This window comes from Aegilops tauschii, chromosome 7 (assembly GCF_002575655.3).
Source record: "Aegilops tauschii subsp. strangulata cultivar AL8/78 chromosome 7, Aet v6.0, whole genome shotgun sequence".
Taxonomy (NCBI): Eukaryota; Viridiplantae; Streptophyta; class Magnoliopsida; order Poales; family Poaceae; genus Aegilops; species Aegilops tauschii.
The window spans coordinates 360,241,474-360,268,108 of record NC_053041.3 but is presented as its reverse complement, the minus strand read 5'-3'; the positions used below and the strand labels follow the sequence as shown (position 1 = coordinate 360,268,108).

Sequence of the window (26,635 nt, the reverse complement as noted above, 5' to 3'; positions counted from 1 at the left end):
ATATTGACAAATTGATACTGGTTGGAGCAAATGTGTAAACCGTCGGAAGCATGTAATTTGAGTGTATGAAGCATTATTTTTAGTAATCATGGAAGAAAAATTATTTTCTCTCTCAACATGGAAAAAAACTCCATTCAGGATATGGAAGCAATTTTCAGTGCATACGGAGGAAAACTTCTACTGGACGGAAACATAACTTTGGTATGCCTGAGACAAACTACTAACTACTAAAGCCCTGTTCGGATCCACTCCGCTCCACGGCTGCGACTCCCGGAGCGGAGGGAGCGGCAGTGTAATCCTACGGAGTGGCTCAGAACCAGCTCCTAGCACGGAGCGGAGTTTTGAAACTGGCAAGATACCGAACAGGCCTTAAGTAGGAACAAATTTTCTTTAGATTGACACATATTGGAATCACATTGAATGCAATTTTAAGAGACATTATAGGAAATTATTTTTTTCTTCAGAAGGAAGTAAATAGCATTAAGAGGAAACCCATTATGCTAGATTAATCCATTTTAGGAAGTATGTAATTAGTTTCCTGAAACTGCTCGGCTTCCTAAAAATCTGGGATAGCCTCAAATCACGTGGTAATGCTTCTGTATTGCAACACAATCGCTTCCAAAATTAACTCGGTCCCTGCATCCAACATTCCACAAAGCTTTAATCCAACGGCCACGCACTGGTCTGATGGGACGCTAGGGATCAGTAGTAGTCTGATCCCTAGTGGTTTCCACTTAGGGAACCTCATCAGATCCTATTGAGCGCTGGAGACCAAAAGATCCTATTAAACCCTGGAGACCAATTCAATCGACGTGCTAGATTTCTGCTACTCCCTCCTATCCATATTAATTGTCGCTGATTTAGTACAAAGACAATGAATATGGACCGGAGGGAGTCCTATGCATTGCAACTCCTTCGTGCCACCACTGCCGTTATTCAATGCTCTTGCACTGCTTCTGCCGCTACTGGAACTGCAATATCTACACCAGCCCAATCCCGCCGTGTCTGATGGAGCCGATATGGTCATATTTTGTGGCCGACAAACATGCACATCTGATCATGTATGTGCATGCGAGAACAACTTCTACTTGGCGTCATACCAACTCTTTCCACACTTGCCGTCAACAGCCAGGTCCACCTTCAGGATGTTGGTTCCATAGAAGGGTTTGGACATGCACTCTACCACGATGGCCCTGGCGGCTTCAGCAGATTCTGTAGGCCCCTCCAGTATCACTTCGTCGTGCACCTGAGAAATGCCGATAAAAAATGCCGTATTAGGCCAGATCTGGGGTTGGAATAGAATACTTTGCAAGGAAACTGACTAGTTAGTTATAAAGTATTACCTCCGTCCCAAAAAAATTGTCTAGATACGGATATATCTAACACTAAAACGTGACTAGATAACATCCACATTTAGACAAATCTAAGACAAGAATTTTGGGACGGAGGGAGTATGATGTAACTATCGCATTTTCCCTTTCCCATTTACATTGTACTTCTTAGTACAAGTCCTACTTTGTTGTCAGAAGAGAAAAACCAAAAAAGTGATATCAACCTGTAATAGGAGTCTCCAACCAAGCTCCTTAAGGCGAGCATTTCTTTCTATCTCAAGCATTGCACACATGGCAACATCTGCTGCACTGCCCTGTTGAATAGAAAATGCATCATTATTTACGATTTTCCAAACAAAGAAAGAAGTCGAGCATCACAGACATTGGGCCATAATCACTTGATCAATACCAAGTACCTGCACCGGTGCATTTATAGCAGCACGATCAACATGACCTTTTTGACCATGGGGTGCGTGAGTCATGTTAGGAAAGCGGCGTGACCGTCCTAGCAATGTGTATACTTCGCATTTTTCACGAGCAAGCTCTTTCTGCCTCTTTTGCCAAGCTGAAACTTCTTTTCGATCTCTGTACCAGAGTTTGAGTGTATCCCTTGCCTCCTTGACAGACACCTAGTAAGATGGTAAGCTATAAAACCTGAACCGATTGCACCATAGTAATATTTTCTAAGAATATGGAGTTTGTGAAACTGTACCATAGCACTTCTCTAGCACGCTAGTATAGTCAACAAATAGAGCTAATTTCACATATAACTTATAATTCGGTAGAAACAAACAGAGGGTTTGCTGAATAAAAGTTGCTGCGCACAAGATATATATCGGTCCTTGATCTGATTTCCATCCTGGATCAATATTTTCTTTGGTGGTAATTGTTAAGGAGTGTTAGTATTAGGTCTAGGAGTCCTATTAGGCTATGTTTCCTTTCCTTATACCCCAAGTCTTGTGTAATATATATATGCCCCTTGGGCCTTGCAATACAATCAAGTTGAATCCATAACAGTAATTAATATAACCTATCAAACAAAAGTACTGATCCTGCATATATATTTGTATAAGCATGTGGAGGAATGAAGGCCAAAGGAGAATACATCCTAGGCACAAGAGGCAGAGGGAGATGAGAAAGGTGCAACACGTTACTCGTAGCTGATGCACATACATATGATAAAGGACAATGTTCAACTGACGCATACATCTGGGTTAAGTGTGCAAGAGAATGACCTAATGAAGTTGTTTCCTAAACATACCTGGGTTGGGTTGTTGACACCAACTATCCTAATCAGTTCAAAATGCAGATGATCAGAGTTCATACCTGCCAATCACGGGATAGTCCCTGAGCTGTCTTTCCATATGCAATAGAGAAATTAAGCATTTTAGCCTTCCTTCTCTCAGCACCAAAAGCATCCTGAAATCAAAAGGAAGACATCAAATTTAGTTTCATACATTACAACTCTACAGAGTACAAAGCAAAAGCATCTAATAAACAAAAAAATGCAGAAGGTTTGTGCTCAATAACAATCTAATTAAATTGTTACTTTGCTGTGAAACTAGAAAAAAGTAACGCAAGATCCTGTCATGCTTGAGAGAAGGAGTACTGGAGATGCAAGGCCAAAAATATTCAGTGAGAAGAGTGTCCAAAGCAGACAAACAATGAATATGGCATGCTTGGTTTCATGTCTTCATGAACGCCCCATGCCAGAATGAGTGCATCAATCTTGGGTGGAACAGTGACATTTGACAACTTTGTGTAGCGCAGTGGGGCATGCAACAAATTTCGCGGAACGACACCATTCTAAATGCTAACTTCACAGATCCAAAAGGTATGCAATCATCCTCAACCATTTACAGAAGTGCAAGAGTTTGGTCAAGTAAACTGCTAACTACATATAACTGCATTGAAGTGGAACCAGCAAATAATTCTTTTTTCGAGAAGATGCAAAGGACCTTTGCATTTCATTGCATTGAAAAGGTAAGAGTTTTGATACAATCCTCCTAGGAAGTCAAGTACAAATGAGGATCAGTGAAACTAGTGCACATCCCAAGTGGACGGCAGAATGACGCGAAGGCCGTGGGCACCCGCTCTTGCCTTAAACAGTTCAAATGAAACCAAGCATAGCTTTAAAACATATGCCGCTGTCAGAATATTAGTGACAGAGTCAAGTACCTTCAACAATGGCACTGGAGGCTTCTCTTGACCTGGTTGAGGTTGCCATTCAAGAAGTACTTTTTTTTCGTGAACAGCATCACGCACATGCTCGTACATATTCATGGCTGTTCTAGAATGAAAGTCACCACCAGCCTTGAAAGCATCCAGCATGCTTTTACAACTAGTAAGATGGGCTAAGATCCTCAGCTCCAGCTACATGGAAATGTATCTTTCATCAGGGTGAAATAGACTTGGCGATTCCAAGAGACAAAGAAATACTAAGAGCATCATTTGGCATTGAACATACCTGGCCATAATCAGCAACAACAAGAGAGTTCCCTGGAGCTGCAAAAAACGCTTGGCGGATCTTATATCGATCCTTTTCAAGTGCAGGTTGATTCTGCAACGGAGATTATTCTGTTAGAGTTATATTTATGGTGGCCTTTGGCCTTTTGTATTCTGGCCTTTGGCCTCCTCTGTACATGTATATATGATGGCGTTTGCCTCCTGATAATACTAAGTTGTTATTCCTAACATGGTATCATTGCTTAGGTTCTAGATCATCCATTGACGCCGCAACTCGTCTGTTCTTCCGATTGGATTTTTTTCCCGGTCTGTTCATCTTTTCTGATTGCTGCCGCTGCTTGTCCACACATCCAGCAGCCTCTCTCCGCTGCTGGCCGCCCGCAGCCGTGGCTCTCTCTCTGCTCCAGGTTGCCGTCGCGTACCAGGCCGCTGCCCACCGGATCCGATCTCCGGTTGTCCGGGCCGTCTTCCGTTCGCCATACAGCCATCCGCGCCGCCCGGCCCCCGCCGGCTTTGCTCGGCGGCTACTCCCTCGTCTCCTGCAACTGCAGGTCAACGCACAGGCCTGCTCCTTCCCTCGTCCTGTTCGCCCGCCTGGGTGTCCTTAGGATCGAGCTGCATCGAGCCGCCCTCTGCTTCTGGATCGAACAAAGGATCGGGCCGCCCTCTGCTTCTGGATCAAACACTGGATCGGACCGCCCTCCTGTGGATCCGATCTCCCGCCGCCGGCCGCCGATCTCTGCTGCTCTCTGCCCGCTGCATCATGCGCGTGCGCTCGATTTCGAGCCATCGCTGCTCTGCGTCCCAGTTTGATCGAGCCAGCGCGTGGCCCGCTCGTACTGCGCTGCGTTCGTGTCATCTGGGCTTCCGCGAACTGGCTTGGCCCTTGCCTGATTAGAGTTGGCCCGTCCCTTTGCAAAGAAAAAAAAAGAAAAAAAAGAGGGTACTATGCCGTTGTCTTCAGGCGCTGGCTGTCTATCCAATGTCAGCTCACACATGCACCTTCCATCTTTACTCGGTGCTCCTCCTCAGGTCTTGCAGTCTGTTACTCCGATATTTTCGGATGGCAATGGCCGCTTCGTGTCGACTCCTCTCGACACTTCCGTGGGCGGTGGTGGTCGCTCTTCGTCGACTCCCTTTGCGTCTTTTACACGTCGTGGTGGCTGCTCTTCGTCGACTCTTGCAGCTTCCGCGCACGGTGGTGATCGCTCTATATCGACTTCTCTCGCGGTTTCCGCGCGCGGCGGTGGTCGCTCGACGTCGACTCCTCTCGCGGCCTCCGCGCGTGGCGGTGGTCGCTCTACGTCGACTCCTCTCGCGGCTTCCGCGCGCCACGGTGGTCGCTCTACGTCGACTCCTCTCGCGGCCTCCGCGCACATGGTGGTCGCTCTATGCCGACTCCTCTCGCGGCTTCCACGGATGACGGTGGTCGCTCTACATCGCCTCACTAGTCGACTCTACAAGCAGCTGGTGTTCCTACCTCGACCTCTTCCACTGTGTCCCTGTCTGCGCGCGAAATTACGCACCTCCAATGTCTGCTTGCTGCTTCAGAGTCTTCACCGACTGGTTGTGCAGGTTCTGTGACTGACTCTTCTGGCATTGAGAAACCACCTTCTACTCATTCAGGTACATCCCCATGGATTCTTGATACTCAAGCATCTTTTCATATGACTTATGATTCTTCTACTTTGACCTCCGTTTGACCCGTCGAGTCTCCTATGCGTGTTCTTACAGCTGATGGCACTCCCCTCCCTGTAGCTAGTCGAGGCACTCTTAACACTTCTTCATTTCATGTTCCTTCTGTCGCTCATGTTCCTCGACTTACTATGCAGCTCATATCTGGTGGTCAGATTGTTGACTCTAGTCGTAGGGTCATTCTCAACTTTGATTCTTGTTCTGTTCAGCATCGTCGCACGGGCGCTCTGCTTGGTGCTGGCCCTCGACGCTCAGATGGTTTATGGGAGCTTGACTGGCTTCGTCTTCCCTCTGCTGCCACCGCCGCCGGTCTCGCAGCCCTTGTTGCTGCATCTACCAGCTCTTTTCTGCAGTGGCATCATCGTCTTGGCCATTTATGTGGTTCTCGTCTCTCGTCTTTGGTTCATCGCAGTGTTTTGGGGTCAGTCTCCGGTAACGCTTCGTTGGATTGTTTGGGTTGTAGGCTTGGTAAGCAGATTCAGCTACCCTATCCTCATAGTGAGTCAGTGTCCGAGCGCCCTTTTGATCTCGTTCACTCTGATGTTTGGGGTCCGGCTCCCTTCGCTTCGAAAGGGGGTCATCGCTACTATATTATCTTTATAGATGATTTCTCTCGGTACATTCGGATCTATTTCATGTCTTCTCGCAGTGAGGTCTTATCTATATACAAAAAATTTGCTGCCATGGTTCATACCCAATTTTCTACTCCTATTCGTGTTTTTCGCGCAGATTCGGCTGGTGAGTATATCTCCCATGCGCTGCGAGGATTCCTTGCTGAGCAGGGTACTCTTGCTCAGTTCTCTTGTCCTGGTGCTCATGCTCAGAATGGTGTGGCTGAGCGCAAGCATCGTCACCTTCTTGAGACGGCACATGCGATGATGATCGCTGCCTCTCTTCCGCCTCACTTCTGGGCTGAGGCTATTACCACTTCCCCCTATCTCATCAACATTCAGCCATCTGCTGCTCTACAGGGTGGTATTCCTCTTGAGCGTCTTTCTGGCCATTCTCCTGATTATTCGGCACTTCGCTTGTTTGGTTGTGTTTGCTATGTTTTGCTTGCCCCTCGTGAACGCACCAAATTGACCGCTCAGTCTGTTGAGTGTGTCTTTCTCGGATACAGTGATGAGCATAAGGGCTATCGGTGTTGGGATCCCGTCGGTCGCCGGATGCGTATTTCCCGGGATGTCACCTTTGATGAGTCTCGTCCCTACTACCCTCGTCCATCCTCCTCGGCCTTTTCCACGGAGGACATCTCTTTTCTTACCTTTCCGGATACACCTCCCTTTGTGCCCAGTAGTATTCCTATTTCTCGTCCCGCTGTTGCAGATCCGACGCAGTCCTCTCCTATGGTTTTTTCTCCTCCCTCATCGCATGACTCACCACCTTCATCACCGATGCCTTCCTCTTCTCCACCTTCATCACCGATACATTCCCCGTCTCCATCTCCAGTGATTCCACCTCTTCCTTTCCATTCCATTATACTCGTCGTCGACGTGTTGTGGATGAGTCTACTGATGTTCCCTCTACTTCTGATGTGTCGTCTTCCTCCTCTTAGACGACTTATGGTCTTCGTTCTCGGCCTTGTCCACCCCCTGATCGATATTCTCCTTCTCGCTATGGTCTTTCGACCGTTGTTGAGCCGACTTCTTATCGAGATGCTATTGTTCATCCTGAATGGCAGTTTGCCATGGCAGAGGAGATTGTTGCCCTTGAACGCACCGGCACGTGGGATCTTGTTTCTCTTCCTCCCCGTGTTCGCCCCATCACTTGTAAGTGGGTCTATAAGATTAAGACTCGCTCTGATGGTTCTCTTGAGCGTTATAAAGCTCGTCTTGTGGCTCGTCTTGTAAGCGAGTCTACTAGTGCGCTATTCCTAACATATTCATGCACATTGAGTTTCAAAATAATATTAACGGCACAAATAAGATACTGCAACTAGGGAATGGTACAAATAAGGCAGGAAAGCTGCAAAGAAAGCTTGACGGATCTATATTGACTACAATGAGATACTCTATTCTCATGAGAAAGGAGGAGGGAATGCACGTCCAGTACGTGCGATGGAGGACTTCCGAGATGCCCTAGCGGATTGTGGGCTGGAAGACTTGCGCTACCAAGGTTTCATGCACTTGGTGGAACGTATTAGCCAAATGGTCAATGGGTGGAAGGAGAAGACCTTATCCATGGGAGGCAAGGAGGTGCTTCTAAAAGCAGTGGCTCAAGCAATCCGAACGTATGCAATGCCGGTCTTTAGGCTCCTGCAAAAAGTCTCAAGGGAATCACTGACGCGATCCGTGATATTGGTTGGGTGATGATGAGTTGATGACAACCAACAACTAGGCACTGGTCTGCTTGGTGAGAAATGTGCACACCAAAGGAAAAACGAGGTACGGGATTTTCGTGATATTGCTAGTTCCAACCAAGCACTATGGTAGGCGCTAGGGTTCTACCGGGTCTAGGCCGGAGGTTGTAGGGAAAGGAGGGGACTTGGACGCGGGCGAGCACGCGGCCGCCGGCGGCTCGGCGCCGTTGTGCGCGTGGAGGAGGTGGCGGCGGTGACAGGAGGCGGCTAGGGTTTAGGGTTTCCGGCTCCTCTGGGAGCCGGGCAATAGAATTGTCTTATTGCTTAATCTCCAAAAGAGTCTTACAGCTTGTTTATATAACCACGATGCTAATAAAAATAAGATAACTTGTGGGCTAAGCCCCTAACTAAACCTGCCCGGTGGGCCTCCTACGGGTATAAGTTACCCCGGTCATAACATCTCTCCCCGCCTGCGCAAACAGCTCGTCCTCGAGCTGGAAGTCTGGGTAGTGTTGGCGGAACTCGTCGCGCTGCTCCCAAGTAGCCTCCTCCTCCGGAAGGCCAGCCCACTGGATCAACAAGTGCCACACCCCGCGACGTAGCTGGGCCTGCAACACCTTCTCCGGTCCTGGAAGGAGGCACCCATCGGAGGCCCGAGAAAGCGCGGGGGTGGCCGCCAGTGGCTCCCGACGGAAGGGCTTCAGCAGCCCCACATGGAAGACGTCGTGGATGCGAGCACCGGCCAGAAGCTGAAGGCGGTAGGCCACCTTCCCGATGCGCTCCAAGACAGCTAAGGGGCCGGCGTAGCGAGGGCCCAGCTTGCGCTTCGCGCGTGGGTCCAGGGACTGCGTAGAGCGGTGAAGGAGACGCAGCCACACCCAATCACCCACCGCGAACTCCGCCTCGCGATGGTGGCCGTCGTAGTAGTGCTTGGCCAGCTGCTGGGCCTGAATGAGGCGTTGCCGGACCTCCGCAAGCATCTCGTCGCGGCTACGAGGAAGATCGCCTGCCACCTCCGTCCGAGCCGTCGTCGGGTCAACCGGCAAGATGGGCGGGGGCGGTCTGTCGTAGACCACCTCGAATGGCATGGCGCGCAGGGCAGAGTGATAGGAGGTGTTGTAGCAGTACTCCGCCCACGCGGGCCAATCTACCCAAGCGCGAATGGCATGGCGCGCAGGGCAGAGTGATAGGAGAATGCTAGGGGTCCATCGCCCTGATGGAGGACGGCGCCCAACCCCGCACCGGAGGCGTCGCAGTCCACGACAAACGGGCGGTCGAAGTCAGGCATCTGAAGAACGGGGCCCATCATGAGGGCCCCCTTGAGGGCCTCGAACGCCGATGTCACCTCCTCATCCCAGGCAAAGGCGTCGCGACGTAGCAGGCGCATGAGTGGGGACGTGATGAGGCCGAACTCCCGGATAAATTTCCGGTAGTACCCCGCGAGGCCCAGGAAGCCGCGAAGAGCCCGCGGTGAGTGCGGTGTCGGCCAGGCCACGACGGCCGCCACCTTGTCGGCGTCCATAGCAACCCCCTCGGCCGAGATGACGTGGTCGAGGTAGGCGACTGAAGGCGTCCTGAACGAGCACTTCGAGCGCTTAAGATGATGCTGCGCTCGAAGCTCGTTGAAGACGATGGCGACGTGCTGAAGGTGCTCCGCCCACGAGTTGTTGTAGATAAGAATATCGTCAAAGAAAACGAGCACAAACCGACGCAAGTAGGGGCAGAGGACGTTATTCATCAAAGCCTGGAAGGTCGCCGGGGCGTTGGAGAGGCCAAAAGGCATCACCAAGAACTCAAAGTGGCCATGATGAGTCCGAACCGTCTTGGCGACATCATCTGGGTGCATCCGCACCTGGTGGTAGCCCGACCCGAGGTCGAGCTTGGTGAAGAAACGCGCCCCATGTAGCTCGTCCAGGAGCTCGTCGGCCACCGGAATAGGAAACTTGTCCTTGAGCGTCATGGCATTAAGGGCGCGGTAGTCGATGCAGAAGCGCCACGTTCCGTCCGACTTACGGACGAGGAGGACCGGCGCCGAAAACGGCGACGTGGAGATCCGGATGATGCCCAAGGCAAGCATGAGCGCGCACTGCCGCTCCAGCTCGTCCTTCTGCAGCTGGGGATAGCGGTAGGGCCGCACTGCCTGGCAGTAGATGAATGTGGTGATCATACACCCGGGCTGGCGGAAGGCCCTGAGGCTCGTCGAAGAGGTCGCCGTGCTGCTGCAGGAGGTGATCCAACAGTGGGTGCTCGGGCTCGGTGGCGGTCACGGCCAGCTGGAGCTGCGGCGTCGCTGGTGAGGCGCCCCCAACGCCCTCCCACTGGACGCGGCGGCCCAGACGCCAGAAGGTCATCGTCAGGGCGTCGAAGTCCCAGAGGATGGGACCGAGAGTCCGCAAGAAGTCGACGCCGAGGATGAAGTCGAAGCAGCCCAAGTCGATGCCGGCGCACGTGATGGTGAAGTGCTCGTCGCCGATGGTGATGGGCACGTTCCGCGCCAGCCCATGGCACCGGAGGCGGTCGCCGTTAGCCACCGTGACCTGAAGTTGCTCCCCGCCCGTCGGCTGAAGCGCTAAGCGGCGCATGGTAGCCTCTGGCAGGAAGTTATGCATGGAGCCCGTATCCAGGAGGGCCACCAGGCGCTCGCCGTGAATCATCACCGGCAACAGTATAGTCCGCTCGTCGTGGATGCCAGCAAGCGCATGGAGCGAGACCACGAGCGCCGACGCCGAAGCGGGTGCGGCCTCCGCAGCCGCTGGTGGCGGCAACTCGCCAAGCCCGTCGGCGGGTGTGTCCTCCTCGACGTAGTCAGCCGTCTCCAAGTACAAGAGACGCGGGCAGACGTGGCCCGGCACTTAGGGCTCATCGCAGTTATAGCAAAGCCCCTGGCGACGTCGCTCGAGCTGCTCGGCCTGAGAGAGCCGACGGAAAGGCCGCGTCGCGGCCAGAGCGGTCGCCGCTGGAGCGGCCGGGAGCATCCGGCCCGGCACAGGTGCGGTCGGGGGCGGTCTGGCGGCCTGTCGGCCACCTCGAGCCGGTGTCGCCTGCTGCAAGGCCTGCGCGCGACGCTCGAAGGCGCGAGCGTAGTACATGGCCGTCTGGAGGTCCTGGGGTCCCCGCAGCTCCACGTCCACGCGGATGTGATCCGGAAGACCGCTGACGAAGAGCTCGGCCCGCTGCTGCGCCGTCACACCCGGCGTGTGGCATGCCAGGGCCTGGAAACGGTCGGCAAAGTCCTGCACCGTGGAGGTGAAGGGGAGGCGGCCGAGCTCCGCCAGTCGGCTCACAAAAGCACTCCCAAGGGGGCATGCCACCCTCGTCCTGCTCGAGGGCGTAATACCACGTCTGTGCGGCGCCCCGGAGGTGGTAGGAGGCGAGCCAGGTGCGGTCCGACGCGAGTGTGCACTGCCCGCGGAAGAACTGCTCGCACTGGTTGAGCCAGTTGAGGGGGTCCTCAGTACCGTCGTAGGTGGCGAAGTCGATCTTGGCGAATCGTGGCGGCGTCTGGGTATGACCGCCGTGGCCGAATGGCTCAGAGGTGCGGAGCAACAAGGATGGTGGCGCCCAATCGGTGGGGACCGAGGGTCCCCCGTGGAACGCGGGTCGGCGCAGCCCGCGTAGGGACCCGCGGAGCCGGACGGATCGCCGTACTGTAGGGTGGGCGCCGGCTAGTCCCCGGCCGTAGTGTAGACCGGCGGCGGCGATGACCCGAACAGCCAGGCCAGGAGCGGAGATGGCAATGGTGGGAAGCGGACCTGCTGGATCGGGACGCCTCCCGGCGTGGTCGGGCCTGGCCCGATGCTGAGTGGCGGAGGGGCCGGCAGCAGCGGCGGTTGCTGTATGGGGGCGGTGGGCGCGGGAGGCGCTGCGCGAGCCGGCGCCGGCCACTACGGCCACTGCGGGGTGGCGGCTGCAGCGGCCCAGCGAGCGCCGCGGAGGCCGCTGCGTGCGGCAAGTACCACGGCAGGGCTGGCGGCAGGGGCGGCGGCGGCCCGGTGGCGGTGGCAGGGGCGGCGGCGGCCCGTAGGGGCTGGCCAGGTACAGCCGGATCCCCTGGACGGCTGTGACGAGGTCGTGGAGGACCCCGGTGACCTCCGGGGTGTAGACGGCTGCTGGCGGTGCGGTGGAGGGCGCCGGCATCTGGGCGGTGGAGGCGCCGGAGGTGGAGATCAGCGGCGCGGATGGTGAGGGCAGCGGCGCGGTGGAGATGGCCAGCGGCGCGGTGGTGGCAGTCGGCAGCGGAAGCGACAGGGTTGGCGGCGGCGAAGACATGATCGGAACTGAGCTAACTGATACCAAGGTGGTAGGAGCTAGGGTTCTACCGGGTCTAGGCTGGAGGTTGTAGGGAAAGGAGGGGAGTTGGACGCGGGTGAGCACGCGGCCGCCGGCGGCTGGGCGCCATCGTGCGCGTGGAGGAGGCGGCGGCGGTGACAGGAGGCGGCCAGGGTTTAGGGTTTCCGGCTCCTCTGGGAGCCGGGCAATAGAATTGTCTTATTGCTTAATCTCCAAAAGAGTCTTACAGCTTGTTTATATAACCACGATGCTAATAAAAATAAGATAACTTGTGGGCTAAGCCCCTAACTAAACCTGCCCGATGGGCCTCCTACGGGTATAAGTTACCCCGGTCATAGCACACTACTTGCTAAAAAATGCTGGAGACTTATTGAATATAATCAGTCCTTGTGTGCGGGGATCTTGAGGCCCAAATATTTCCCTGATGGGAATATATTGTAGTTGAACTGAAGAAAGGCTCAACTTATGTCTGGCAAAGCATATGGTCAGGAACCCAAACATTCAAGAAGGGATGCATTTGGAGAGTGGATAATGGGGCCAACACCCACATTTGGGATGACCCATCGATCCCCTCCAGCAGTTCCACGGAAAATAGTAACTGGAAGAGGTGCTAGAGTCCTGACTCGGGTCCGGGATAATTTCTGGGATGTTGACTCCCAACAGAATCCTCCAGATTCTGCTGCCAGATGGTGAAATGGAGGATTTCGTGGCTTGGCAATTCACAAAGTCGTACATGTTCTCTGTCAGATCGGCCTACCATCTTAAATGGGAGTCGACATACGGAGAAATTCTGAAACAGAATTCAGGGGAGAGCGGATCGCTGCTAAACCCCGTTTGGAAACAGTCACGGAAGTTAAATGTCTCATTGAAGGTGAAGATTTTCATGTGGCGTACGCTTCGTGGTGTGATCCCGTGCCGTGTTGTCCTTGCTGATCGCCACATTGGAACACTTTCCCAATGTCCAGTCTGTGAAAAAGGCCAAAGAGGATACTAGACATGCATTATTCACCTGCGAGCGAGCTAGGAAAGTTTGGAGCAGGCTGGGAGTAACAGACAAGATCAATCAAGCTCTAGAGATCGGTAGAGCTGGCTCAGCTATTCTTGAGAAATTACTGTGCAACTCTGACGCGAACCAGGTATACCTCAGCCAGATACCCATGGCCTCTCTCTATGCTGTTAGATGCTGGTTTTTTGTGGTGGGAAAGGCGTCAGCGTGTAAATGGTGAGGAGAGTAGACTGTGGAAAGGTCAGCATCAGCAATCCAAGCCCTGGCACTGAACTACACGCATGCTGGAAATACTGTAACACATCTAACAAAGCAGCTTAGATGGACAAAACCTCCACAAGGTATGCAAAAGCTCAATGTCGACTTTGTTGCCACTGAGAACTTCATTGGTCCTACCAAGGATGCCCACACGACTGAAGCGATTGTACTGAAGGATTGGTCCTCTTCAGGCGCAGCACCCATCATTGATGATTGTTTTGATGGGTGAGTTCGGTAAGATAGTTTTTGAGCATTGCCCGCGTGAAACAGATCGTTTTGCTGATTATTTAGCGACCGGGGCCAGGACTTATCCTCCATCTCTGGCTGGAGAGTCCACCCTCGTCTATTCTTAGCCTATGGTGGATGATGTATCGCTTTTTCATATGAAGTAAAACTAGTCATGAAGGCTTTCCCCAGAAAAAGACAATGCAGGTTAATTTCACTATACTAACGCCACTAGTGAATGCTCAAGTTTGAACCTATCATCAGCTCGTGTGCTTTATGAAATTTATAGCATATGTAACTTCGTCCCTAAGTACTTCACAAAGTCTCCTTTACATAGCAGTTCACAGAGTCTCCTTTGCATAGCTCGGGAGAAGCAGCAGAGAATGTGCATATACATAACACGCCCATCTGGGATAAGAGCATCTGTGAAACAGCAGCTTTTAGTATCCTACCAAAACAAGCACACTGGTGAGCAGAAGTTGGTAGTGCTTATTTGCATCTTTTATTCTTTCTTGAACACATACTCCCTCCGTTCCAAAAAAACTTGAAGTTCTAGGTTTGTCCTAGGTCAAACTTCTTTAAGTTTGACCATGTATACAAAAATATATTAACATCTACAACATCAAATTTATATAACATGAAATTTATTTTATGATGAATCTAATGAAACTAATTTGATGTTGTAGATGTCGAGACGAAATAGGCCTGAACGACGAAGGAGAGACAACCCTATCTAGAGACAGCAAAGCGACGATGGTTGTCGTCAGGAAAAAGACAATGGCGTGGGTCAGGGAGGTGGGGTTGCACATGAGCGGACTAGCATGAGAAAAATTGATTGGCAACTTAGATGAAGAATGATTCAGAGAAGAGCACAAGTTGTGTGCGCGAGGAAGAAAACCTATGCTCTAATACCATTTTAGGAATATGCAACTTGTATTCCTAGGTGGCCATAGGCTATACATGTACATGTGTTGTACAATACGCAAAAAGCTCCTTGTATAACATGGAAAATACAAAGGGTACGCAACTATAATATATTATTGGTATATTTTTCAATAAATTTGGTTAAACATAAAGATGCTTGACTTAAGATAAACCTAGAACTTCAAGTATTTTGGAACGGAGGGAGTATTCGATTCTTCTAAAATACACCTATCATTTGTTTGTTTCTAACGCTCTTTTCTTGTATACAGTACACCTTGCACTTATAACAACTGAGAATCGGGGAGATGCTGGTTTAAAACAACAAATGAAATGCGAAAGATGCATACCTGCAAATTTGGTATTCGTGCTGATAAGCGCCCTGTCTCAGTGTTGATATTTAGCGAGCAGTGAATGCGCCCTTCCTTGCATGATATATTATCTCCCTACCATGGATAAAATAGTGTTTGACTTAAGAGTAACAATACTCAGTGACACTAATACTTCAAGGTTAACTTGACCCCACAAGCAGATGTCAGCACACATAAACCTTTAAACATACTCGAAGAGTCATAGTGTACAAGTAGCATCATGGGAATTTCTCAGAATCCATATGAACACCCATTTTGCGCCAAGTAACAAACAGCATTAATAAAGCGTCTAAAATTCATACTTGACGGTGCACACGTCACCAACTTTAGCTGCACCCATGCCTCCTCTAAAAAAAGCCGCCATATCACATGATGAGCAAAATAGCCACTCAATGGTTCGCAGAGCACCAGGTAAACAATATTTGAACTGAGCATGTCGCACAGCTTGATTTGCATTGTAAATGCATCCTAAAAGTAAAGGTAGGAACGACAGCTCTAGTCGGTATAAGTAAGATCAGCAGGCTAACCTGCAGGGGAAGAATGAAGCTGGATATCAACTTGTCAATAGAGGACCTTTCACACAGAGCCGCAATGGCATGGCATGCTTCTGTTCCCTTCTTTCCTCCACCAAACGGTTCATATGCAGTTCCATATGATGATGCTGCTTCTATATCCTGCTCGGGAAGTTCTGAACCGTTGCTATATTCATCTCGCTCTTGGTCGTCTTCTATTGTGTAAATTTGATCCATGGGTATCTTACCAGACAATATTTTCAATGCATCAATGCTGACTGAAGGCCACCCATTTGGGGCGAACATATCAATTTTCAGATCTTCCACAATACCAGAAAGTTCGATTGTGCGGAACTTTGAAGCCTTCTGGCCCTCTGGAGCTATGTTTTCATCATTTCGCACTTTAAACATTTTACTTTGTGGCCAGGTCTCACCATGTTTATGCCTACCACAAAGATTAGAGAAGTTAACAGTCCTAAAAATCATGCACAAGCAATGGCTATTGGCGAGCAGGTACATATTTAAAGAGAGTTCAGTTACACCTTTTAGGAATTATTATACACAGAATGACTGGCAGGCCCAACCCAATGCAAAGGAAGATCCAGTTTCAAATTCCCCCTTTTGTTGATATGAAGCATTATAAATGACAGAAACAAAAAAAAATCAATCTTATCTTACTTTACCCAAAAATTGGCTCCTAAGGAAAAATCCCAATTAAAACAAGCAAACACTACAATTATACTAACCATCAGACCAAAATCATTTAAATATTAACTTTGATTCTCAAATACTTGAAACGTTTTGATCATTAGATACATCTTAAGTTGCAAGGACAGAAATTTAATAAAACCACCTATATTCTTTCCTAAAAAGGCATCCTCTATGAATAGAATGTAGAGTTGTAGACTAAGTAATGTAGGAATATTTATACTTCGCAGCAAAGTGTGGGTGGTAATAATATTTAGCATACAATCTATAGCCTGTGTCACACTGTGCATATGAATCACAAAGGGTAAATGCACGCTAACTCAGATCAACACCAGAATTAGTACATTGCTTTGTTAAGAACCTAAAGATGTCACAAACTATTTAAGATATCATAGGAGATGGTATATGGAAATCCAGAAGACCTTCAATGTTGGAACCTTAAATAATAGATCGGCACAAAAAGGCGACAATACCTGTTCTCAATGCCAGCAAAGAAAAGCTGGCGAAGTTGTATATCACTATTCACATTCATGTACTTGGCATCTGGAGAATATTCAGATGCCCATTGCCTGAACTTATCTGCAGCCAATTTCCGTTCAGCAACAGCAGTTTTCTCGATCTCTGAGAGGTAAGCACGATCAACAAGCATTCCCTCTGTTTCCATCTTCACAAGAAGGGAACCAAAGGGACGCCAATACTCTTCATAGAAATCGTACATTGTTCCTCTAGGACAACCATCGAAAATCCATTCTTTTGCTTCAAGCTTGCTTTTCAGGCTTTCATAAAGCTTCAGTGTATTCACTGAATCCAATGATGAATAGCAAATCCACATCTTTCTGTCTTCCCTTTGCAGCTTTTCTACTGGTTCAATATATACAACTTTCCCTTCACCTCCGTCTTTTCTAATCTTTTTTGTACCAAAGATTGTTTTCATTGATACCTTTCCAGTTTTAATTAAATCCTTTCCAACATCACTCATGACTCTCGGATCATTTGTAAGTCCTTCGAGTGAATATCCACCATCGGTTCTCCTGTTAGAATCCCAAAGGCGTGCAAGATGCATTGTATCAGCATGAAACCCAGTCACCTTGATTCCATAGTTCTCAATGACATGACTATCAAAACTATAGTTATGACAAACCTACATGATGAAGAGGAAAAACAAATGATGGCTTCAACCAACTCAATAAAAAATAAAGGTTGCAATAGTTGATATGACATGAGTGATCTGTAATATGTAATTTTTTCGAGATTGACACTTGAAATATAGCAGCTTCTAGGCCACAATGGCATCTTAGAAGCAAACTTGTTTTAGGAAGAAGCAAATCAAGGCATGATACCACGAGCAACAAGAAAACAGTATGCACTTGAAATATCCAGTGATACTATATACATTTCTTGTTGGATATGTAGTCTGGTGGTATTTTGCTGTTATATCAAATGCACAAGTATAAAAATAGTGCAATACATCCGATTTGTTTCAAGAGTAATCCACAACAGTAAATACTGGCACTGGAGTTATAGGTTTGTTGAGGTAAGACGTTAGAAAAGAACAGAACTAAACGGATTACATGAAGAGGCACGAGGAAATGTTACAACACATAAAGGGGAAACAATAGTCAGAGATTACTCCACTGTAAATAAGGAGGAACAAAACTGGACCTTCTTGATAGACATGTCCTCGAAGAATGGAGCAAACGCCATCAAGACATCCCTCCCACCGTCTAGCACATCCACCCAAATGCATGTTTTGCCATTTCCAAAATCGGCATGTGCATCCAAATTTCCTGAATAGATGCTAAAGCATATAACTTCTCCATGATCAACCGGTGTCTCTTTTTTGACATCAATATTTGCTACCTGCGTAAGATTGTGCTACCCTAAGTCAGAACATTTTAATGAGCTTAGTGTGCATCATGCAATAACATTCCCTGCTTGTCGTGAATAAGCAACATTAGACCATTTGGCGTAAGTGATGAACATATGAGTTCTCTTTTCTTTTTTCTTTTTTTTCTTTTTTTTTGCGGGTAGAACATATGAGTTGTCAGCAAAGCTGCTATCCCAGCAGTAACCTACGATCATATGTGCTCCTGCTGTTAGGAATATGCAACTTGTATTCCAATGAGGCCATAGGCCAGTATATATACATGTACAGGTGCAGGAAATATGCAGAAGACCCCTTATAGAATGGGGTAAATACGAAAGGCTACATGGCTATATATATATATATAGTACTCTAACACCCCCCCTCAAACTCATGGTGGATAAACAACACTGAGTTTGGAGAGTTAGAAGCCATGCTGTGCTCTAGTCTGGGCCTTCGTAAAGAAATCCGCCAACTGTAACTCGGAAGGCACATACTGAAGAGCAATAACCCGATCCTGCACACCAGCGCGCAGATAAAAAGCGTCAACACCAATATGCTTGGTGAGCTCATGCTTCACAGGATCGCGCACAATGCTAATAGCACCTGTACTGTCAGACGGTAGAAGAGCAGGTCTAGTGACAGAAAGACCAAAGTCCTGAAGCAAACCACCGTAACCAAGTCACCTCTGCCGTCAAAACAGCCATAGCTCGCAACTCAGCCTCTACACTCGAACGGGAAACTGCAGTCTGTTTCTTCATCTTCCAGGCAATGAGAAAACCATCAAGAAAAACACAGTAAGCAAAAAGTGAACGGCGATCCGAGGGATCACTAGCCCACGTAGCATCCGAATAGACCTGAATCTGTAATGAGCCGGAGTGAGGAAAGAACAGACGGTGAGAGATCGTGCCACGAAGATATTGGAGAACACGAAGGAGGTGACTGTAGTGAACCGAAGTGGGAGCGGAGACAAACTGACTCAGAATAAGGACTGGATAAGAGAAATCCGGACGAGTGACAGCTAGATAGACAAAACTCCCAACAAGATGACGATAACGCGTCAGGTCAGACAAGGGGTCACCATCAGTATCACGGAGGTGAACACTGAGCTCCATGGGAGTCTCAACAATGCGGTCATCAGTAAGAGCGGCACAAGCAAGAAGATCCTGGATATACTTTTCCTGGGAAATAAAAAAGCCATGAGAGGTAGAAGAGACTTCGATCCCAAGAAAGTAGCAAAGAGGGCCAAGATCAGACATAAGAAACTGCTCACTAAGATGGCCTTCACAAAGGCAATATGCTCGGGGTCGTCACCAGTGATGATCATGTCATCGACATAGAGAAGAGTCCGACCACGAGCTGAAAGGTGGACAAACAACGTTGGATCATGAGCACTCGCTGAAAAACCAGCGGCAGATACCACAGAGGCAAAACGCTCAAACCAGGCGCAGGGGGCTTGCTTAAGGCCATAGAGAGAGCGACAAAGATGGCAGACCATGCCATCAGGAACAGAATACCCAGGTGGAGGCTGCATGTAAACCTCCTCACGTAGCTCACCGTTAAGAAAGGCATTCTTAACATCAAGATGAGAAACAGACCAGTGACGAACAGAGGCCACGGCAAGAAGTGTGCGAATAGTGGTCATATGGGCCACATGAGCAAAATTCTCATCGTAATCACGACCTTGCTCCTGCTGAAAGTCACGAGCCACAAGACGAGCTTTGTAGCGCTCAAGAGAACCATCAGAGCAAGTCTTAACCTTGTAAACCCACTTACAAGTGATTGGACGAACACTAGGAGGAAGAGAAACAAGGTCCCACGTGCCAGTGCGCTCAAGAGCAGCAAGCTCCTCTGCCATCGCAAACTGCCATTCAGGATGAACAACAACTTGACGATAAGAAGTTGGCTCAAGAACAGCAGCACCAACGCTTGGAAAACCAAGGCGATCAACAAGCGGAAGCGGACGAGGACGCAAGCCATAAGTAGGCTGAGAGGAGGAAGATGGCACATCAGAAGTAGATCGCTCATCAGTAGATGCATCCACAACATGTGGACGTCGAGTATAATACGGAGGAAAAGATGGAAGAATACGAGGAGGAATCGCCGAGGTAGACTCAGGGGATGGAGACGAAGAAGTCACCGGGGATGAAGGTGCAGAATCCTGTGACAAGCGAGGTGGGGAAACCATAGGATATGGTGGCGTCGAATCTGCAATAGTGGGAGAAGCAGGGCAACGGGACAGATGGACAGGGGCTCACCAGAAGTGATAGGTGTGTCAGGAAAAGTGAGGAAAGATATATCCTCCACTGAGAAGGTCGAGGAAGATGGACGTGGGTAGAAGGGACGAGACTCATCAGAAGTAACATCCCGAGAAATACGCATTCGACGAGCGACAGGATCCCAACAACGATATCCCTTATGCTCATCACTATAGCCTAAAAAGACACACTCAACAGACTGAGCGGACAGTTTGGTGCGTTCACGAGGGGCTAGAAGAACATAGCAAACACAACCAAACAAACGAAGCGCCGAGTAATCAGGAGAACGATCAAAGAGACGCTCGAAAGGAACGCCGCCCTGCAAAGCAGTGGACGGCTGAAGGTTGATGGGATAAGTGGAAGTAGAAACAGCCTCAGCCCAAAAGTGAGGTGGAAGAGAGGCAGCGATCATCAACGCATGAGCCATCTCAAGAAGGTGACGTTGCTTGCACTCAGCCACGCCATTCTGAGCATGAGCACCAGGACAAGAGAACTAAGCAAGAGTACCTTGCTCGGCAAGAACTCCACGCAACATCTTGGAGATATACTCTCCAGCAGAGTCAGCACGGAACACACGAATAGGCGTAGAGAACTGAGTGTGAACCATGGCAGCAAAACGCTTATAGATAGATAAGACCTCACTACGAGAAGACATAAAATATATCCATGTATGGCGAGAGAAATCATCTATGAAGATAATATAGTAGCGATGACCTCCCTTCGAGGCAAATGGAGCTGGAGCCCAAACATCAAAGTGAACAAGGTCGAAAGGATGCTGAGACACAGTCTCGCTATGAGGATAAGGTAACTGGATCTGTTTACCAAGCCGGCAACCTTGATAGTCTAAAAACACACCGCCGGAGACGGGTCCAAGAAGGCCACGTCGAACTAAAGAGGAAAGACGAGAGCCACACAAATGACCAAGGCGATGATGCCACTACTGAAAAGAGCTGGTAGACAAGGCAACAGAGGCAGAGAGATTGGCGGCGGTAGCAGCGGAGGGAAGGTGAAGCCAGTCAAGCTCCCAGAGACCCTAAGAGTCACGGCGCCGGAGGCCAGCACCAAGGAGAGCACCAGTGTGACGGTCCAGATCAGAACATGAGTCAGAGTCTAGAATGACCCGACAACCAGAGTCAACAATCTGACCGCCAGAAAGAAGTTGCATGGTAAGTCAAGGAATCTGAGCAACATCGGGAACATGAAAAGTTGAGGTGCTAAGAATGCCTCGACCATTAACTAGGAGCGGTACCATCAGCAGTAAGAACATGAACAGGAGAATCAAGAGCACGAATAGAAGACAAAGTGGATGAATCATGAGTCATATGAAAAGATGCTCCGGTATCAAGAATCCACGGAGATGTACCTGATTGTTTAGAAGGTGGTCTCTCAATGCCAGAATAGTCAGTAGCAGAACTAGCAAAACCTGTCGATGAAGAACCGAAAGATGGAACTAGCAGGCATCAAAGTCGCACAATCTCCTGCTCGGTCAGGGGCTCAACTGAAGAGGTCAACGTAGATGCACCCGACAATAGAGAGCCGGAGGTACTCAACAGGGCGCGAAGTTGCAATCTCCTCCTTAGTGAAGGACAGAGCTGAAGTAGTCGATGTAGTAACACCAGGAGAGGAGCGGCCACCACCACCTATAGAAGCCGCTAAATGTGGCGGTGTAGCATGACCACCAACGTCCGCAAAGGCCGGTGAAGGAGACGAGGTTGTATGCAGACAAGCACTAAGCACCAAAGGAAGACGCGTGTGCGAGACGCGGTCGATGGAGTCATATGCACCAGCACAGCCGGTGCAAGTCGCGAGAGGAGTCGATGTAGAGCGACAATCACCATGTGTGGAGGTCGCAGGAGGAGCCGCAGAAGAGCGACCAGCACAACCTGCGGAAGTCGCCTCAAGGGACGACTGTATAGATGGACGAGCACCAAGAACCGAGGAAAGGCACATGTGCGAGACGGGGTTAGTGTAGGGAACACCGAAAACACCATCTGAAATCATCGGACAGCGGGCTAGAGACACCATGATTTTTTTTTAGCAGAACGAAGCAAAGCTTCAGCCGAGCGACACCAGGAAGACAGCGCCAGCACAGAACAGGACCGACAAGATCCAGCGGGTGGCGGCGGAATCCGGCGGCGGCACGAAGCAATTCGAACATAGGGCGGCCGAATCGAACCCGCGGGGGCAGTGGCCGTCGCAGGAGAGAGGCCACAAGAGGTAGCGGCCTTCATGGGAGAGCGTCGTGGAAGCAGCCTGAAGAAGCCTCGAGCGATGCGAGCGAGGATCAAACAGTAGCTGGAACCAGGATCTTCACGGGGGAAAGCAGCAGCAAGTGGACAACTTGTGCAGGCACACGTCACATGCAGGAACACCACGTGCAGGCAAGGAAGCACACATCACGACGGGCAGCTCCAGCTGATCTCACGAGTTGTGATCGGATGAAGCGCCCGCCCCCGCACAGATGGAGCAGCGATCCCGCGTGCACTAACGGAGCCGTCGGGCGTGGATGCGTCCAGCGAGAGGCAGATCGAGACCTGCGGGCGTGGCTGGGTGGGTTAAAGTGGCAGCGGATCGGGAGTAGAGCAGCGGCAGCGGAGAAAGCTGCACACGGGGTAGGCAGCAGCCAAGCGCAGCAGCGGCGCAGGAGTGGCGGGCGGTGTGGAGCAGCGCAGCCAGAGAGAGGAACGCGGCGGCGGGATTGGATCTTAGCACGAGTTGCGCGTGCGGAAAAAAAATAACCTAAAGCTCTAATACCATGTTAGGAATATGCAACTTGTATTCCAATGAGGCCATAGGCCAGTATATATACATGTACAGGTGCAGGAAATATGCAGAAGACCCCTTATAGAATGGGGTAAATACAAAAGGCTACATGGCTATATATATATAGTACTCACCTGCAACATGAGAATCCAATACTTACTGCTTATAATGTATCTATTTTAACATTCTTCATAACATTTGGAGGAGATTTTATCGACTTAGCTTAAATTCATAATGGAGGGACACGAACCAAACATCAACCATTTCTTGAGGCAACGGCCATTTGGGGACCATAGCCCATCAGAAATCAACTTCTAGTGATAAATATGTAGAGTGGACAAAACATATGAAATCCATGAAACATCGCTGTAAAGAGACATTATTCCGCTAGAGAAATTTATTGCCCAGCTGCCAATTATTACTTTATATGCATCTAATGGTGGCTGATAACGAATATAGCATAATCATTCTAGAGAAATAAATAATTGAAGCAGGGCTTCAGTTAAATATAGAATACCTCTGTGCCGCATGCATGAACAAAGCTTTTGTACTTTGTAGTAAGCAATCGAACAACATTCTCGGCTGAGTCGATATTGTCAACAACCAAAACTTCGTCATAGATGCCAGCAAGGGCCTTCCGTGTGCTTTTAGACTCATTGGTCAAGGATATTTTTTCTGGGGAAGATGGAGCCACCTTTTTGGCAAAAAGTTTGTGTTTATTCTCATACCCAACATTAGCATTGCCATCAAACTCTGAAGTTGCCTCCGTATTTGAGAAATTAGGCAGAGGGGCTTCCATGGATGACCAATCATGCAAAGAAATCTCCGCCTTAGACCTACTAGGCATGCTTGATAGTTTGTTGTGATTGTTAACAACACTCCTTGGGGTCGACACAGCATGGGCAAACCGATTTGTCAAACTACACTTGACCAAATCTGTATTGGCATATCTATTCACAGTTGATTTAGATGGCACTCTTTCTCTTAGATTGTTATACATGGAAGGATAGGTTGAACCCGAGGGTTGTTCATGATTTAGATCTTCAGCCCTTAGAGGAGTGGCTCCATTATGGATGTTATTGCTGACAGCGTTGGTGGTTCTGAGATAAAACATCTTCCTGCTCTCATTCATCCATTCTTGTTTGCTACTTTGCACATTAAAGTTGGCATAAAATCCAAACCTGAAATCGCCGCTTTCTCTAATTCCCATGTCTGAACTATTGGAATAGTGTTGCCTGTCAGCCAGAAACATTTGGAAAATTAGATTTTATAGGACTGAAATTCTTAACTATGATAAGAAGAGAGAAAAAAAAGGGAACATTACATCTGAAACTAATAAGTTGTCAAATGGGCTTTATGGACTATTCGGAATAAATTGATTATTGAGCACGTTATGATTAATCATCCTGCTGATTGCACCTTCAAAACCATTGTCTTCTTTCAGCTATGGTCGCCATTGGACAAGAGAAAGGACAGGGCGGCGTCGAAGGTGGCTCTTATTCATGCCCACCCGACCCCAAGAAGCGAACAACTGACGGCCTTTGCTGGTTCCTCGTCATGGGGCTTTATATAATATATGTATTAAAAACAATGTGTTGACATCCAATGCAGAGATATATGGCCTAGCGAATAGCAGCTGCGCATAATCACATAGCCACCTACCATGAACCAAAGGAAACATCACCCTGTGCGGTCACGAACAACAATAGATTTAATTTCTGTATTTATCCTTTTCACCTTTCTTGAAACGAGCAGGCATGCAACCAACCAAAGCGAAAACCTCATTAATCCGGCAACAGGGAGCTACCTTGTTCGGCCGGGAAGGGCCGGAGGAACCGGCCGACGGTGGCGGAAGGGCGAGCAGGGGCACCGCGCCCGGAGGTGGCCGGACACCGGCGCCGCCGCCGCCGCCATGGAGCCCACGAAGCGCCTCAGCTTGGAAAACACCGTCGTCCCGCGACGGAGAGGGGAAAGGGCGGAGGAGGGTTCGCACAGCAGTGGACCGAGGGTTTAAGCTGCTGGACCCTCAACGTACCAGAGCTATATATGTCGCCTAGTGCGACGCTCCGTTCCGTCTTGCCTGAAGGTTTTTCGTCTTCGAGCGTCACTAGGCCGGCCCATTATGGTTTTGCTTCGTGCGTTCGGTCGTCCGGCCTGGTCGATGCGTTCAGCCAAATCCAACTAATTAACGAGCGCTCGTTCGGGTGGCTCGCAACGATCAGCGCCACTTCGCGTGCTCCCAGCCGCCCGTCACGTGTCGCGCTCTAGACGCTCTTTTTGAATTTTATTTTTCCGCACGCATTTTTAGCTTTTTAACCGTTTTTCTTTTTCGGGTTTTTTCGACGTTTCGGTTTTTCACCGGTCTTCCGGAACTTTTGGACCAAAAATTTTTTTTCGCGAAAAAACGTGTTTTTTTTCTTTTGCGAGAGTCACGGTTTTGCTTTCGCGAGATGTACGATTTTGCATCGCGAGAGTCAGGGCCGTGCCTTTTGGAAAAAAATGCATTTCTTTTTTTTCCTTCCGCGAAAGGCACGGCTTTGCTTCCGAGAGAGGCACGGTTGTGCTTCGCGAGAGTCACGCCGTGCCTCTCGGAAACGAAAAAAACATGTTTTCTGTTTTTTCCTTTCGCGAGAGGCACGGTTTGCTTTCACGAGAGGCACGATAGTGCTTTCAGAAGAGGCACGGCCGTGCCTCTCGGAAATGAAAAAAAAACGTATTTTCTGTTTTTTTTTTCTTTCACGAGAGGCACGGTTTTGCTTCCGCGAGAGGCATGGTTGTGCTTTCACGAGAGGCACGGCCGTGCCTCCTCGGAAACGAAAAAAAACATGTTTTCTATTTTTTTTCCTTTCGCGAGAGGTACGGTTTTGCTTATACGAGAGGCACGGTTGTGGTTTCGCGAGAGCACGGGTGTGCCTCTTTCAGAAAGGGAAAAACCCGTGCTCCCGGTTCGATTTTTTCGTCCGGTTTTTTTGTGAAAAAAAGTTCGTCAAAATCTATCAACATGGGACCTAGTTTTGAAGATCTCGACGCGAGGAATCCAACGGTGAAAACGGTTCGAGATTTGGACGAACGGTTAAAGAGATAAGACGTTTTGAATAAATGAATTTACGAAAAAGGGAAAACTCCCGGGTTGCGACAAGTGGCGCACATGCAACGCACCACTTGTCACAACCTAGGGAGGTGGGAGTGGTCTTTGCAACGAGTACTCCTTAACTAGTGATTTCGCTAAATCCTAAACGGCGCCCTGCGGGAGCAACTAGTTGATGAGTGTTTCTTCGGGAGCCTCGCAACGATGTGGGCTGAGAGCGTGTCATTTGACACGCTCTCAACCGTCGCCACGTGTCGCGTTCTAGGTGTTTTCTCCGAAAAAAATTATTTTTTCGCACGCGTTTTCGGTTTTTTAATGCTTTTTTCCTGAGTTTTTTTTTTACTTTTCAGTTTTTCATCGGTCTTTTTTCACTTTTCGACAAAAAAAATCATAAAAAATTTACGAAAAAACGCGCTTTTTTTCCTCCAGGATAGGCATGGTTTAGCTACCGCGAGAGGCACGGCCGTGGCTCTCGAAAACGGGAAAAACATGTCTTCACTTTTTTTCCATGCGGCACGGTTTTTGCCTTCGCGAAAGGCATGGTCGTGCCTCTTGAAAAGAAAAAAAATGTGTTTTTTTT

General features: G+C 49.2%; 1 protein-coding gene across 2 annotated transcripts; it reads right to left on the bottom strand.

Annotated features, from left to right (window-relative positions):
• Nucleotides 1-438: 438 nt before the first annotated feature.
• LOC109781014 (DNA polymerase I A, chloroplastic) lies at nucleotides 439-24,998 on the bottom strand. Of its 2 annotated transcripts, XM_020339590.4 has the most exons (12): nucleotides 24,775-24,998; nucleotides 23,485-24,202; nucleotides 17,745-17,942; nucleotides 16,556-17,223; nucleotides 15,390-15,819; nucleotides 14,842-14,937; nucleotides 3,799-3,891; nucleotides 3,510-3,704; nucleotides 2,658-2,750; nucleotides 1,748-1,960; nucleotides 1,556-1,645; nucleotides 439-1,246 (listed from the first exon to the last, which is right to left on the bottom strand). In XM_020339590.4, exons 1-12 carry the CDS (start codon nucleotides 24,879-24,881, stop codon nucleotides 1,085-1,087), a joined length of 3,063 nt encoding a protein of 1,020 aa, XP_020195179.1. In that variant the 5' UTR covers nucleotides 24,882-24,998; the 3' UTR covers nucleotides 439-1,084. The 2 variants fall into 2 exon arrangements, with proteins under 2 accessions (XP_020195179.1, XP_040252989.1); XM_040397055.3 differs by lacking the exons at nucleotides 3,510-3,704; nucleotides 3,799-3,891 and having other exon boundaries at nucleotides 581-1,246.
• Between the last annotated feature and the right edge of the window lie 1,637 nt (nucleotides 24,999-26,635).

What these genes read in the sequence shown, in the direction of transcription:
- LOC109781014 (XM_020339590.4), bottom strand. Translation starts at nt 24,881, where the DNA reads ATGGCGGCGGCGGCGGCGCCGGTGTCCGGCCACCTCCGGGCGCGGTGC. An exon ending in TTTGCTGGCATTGAGAACAG is followed by an intron (nt 15,820 to 16,555) that starts GTATTGTCGCCT and finishes TCTTTGTGGTAG; the next exon opens with GCATAAACATGGTGAGACCT. An exon ending in CTCCAGTGCCATTGTTGAAG is followed by an intron (nt 2,751 to 3,509) that starts GTACTTGACTCT and finishes TTTTGATTTCAG; the next exon opens with GATGCTTTTGGTGCTGAGAG.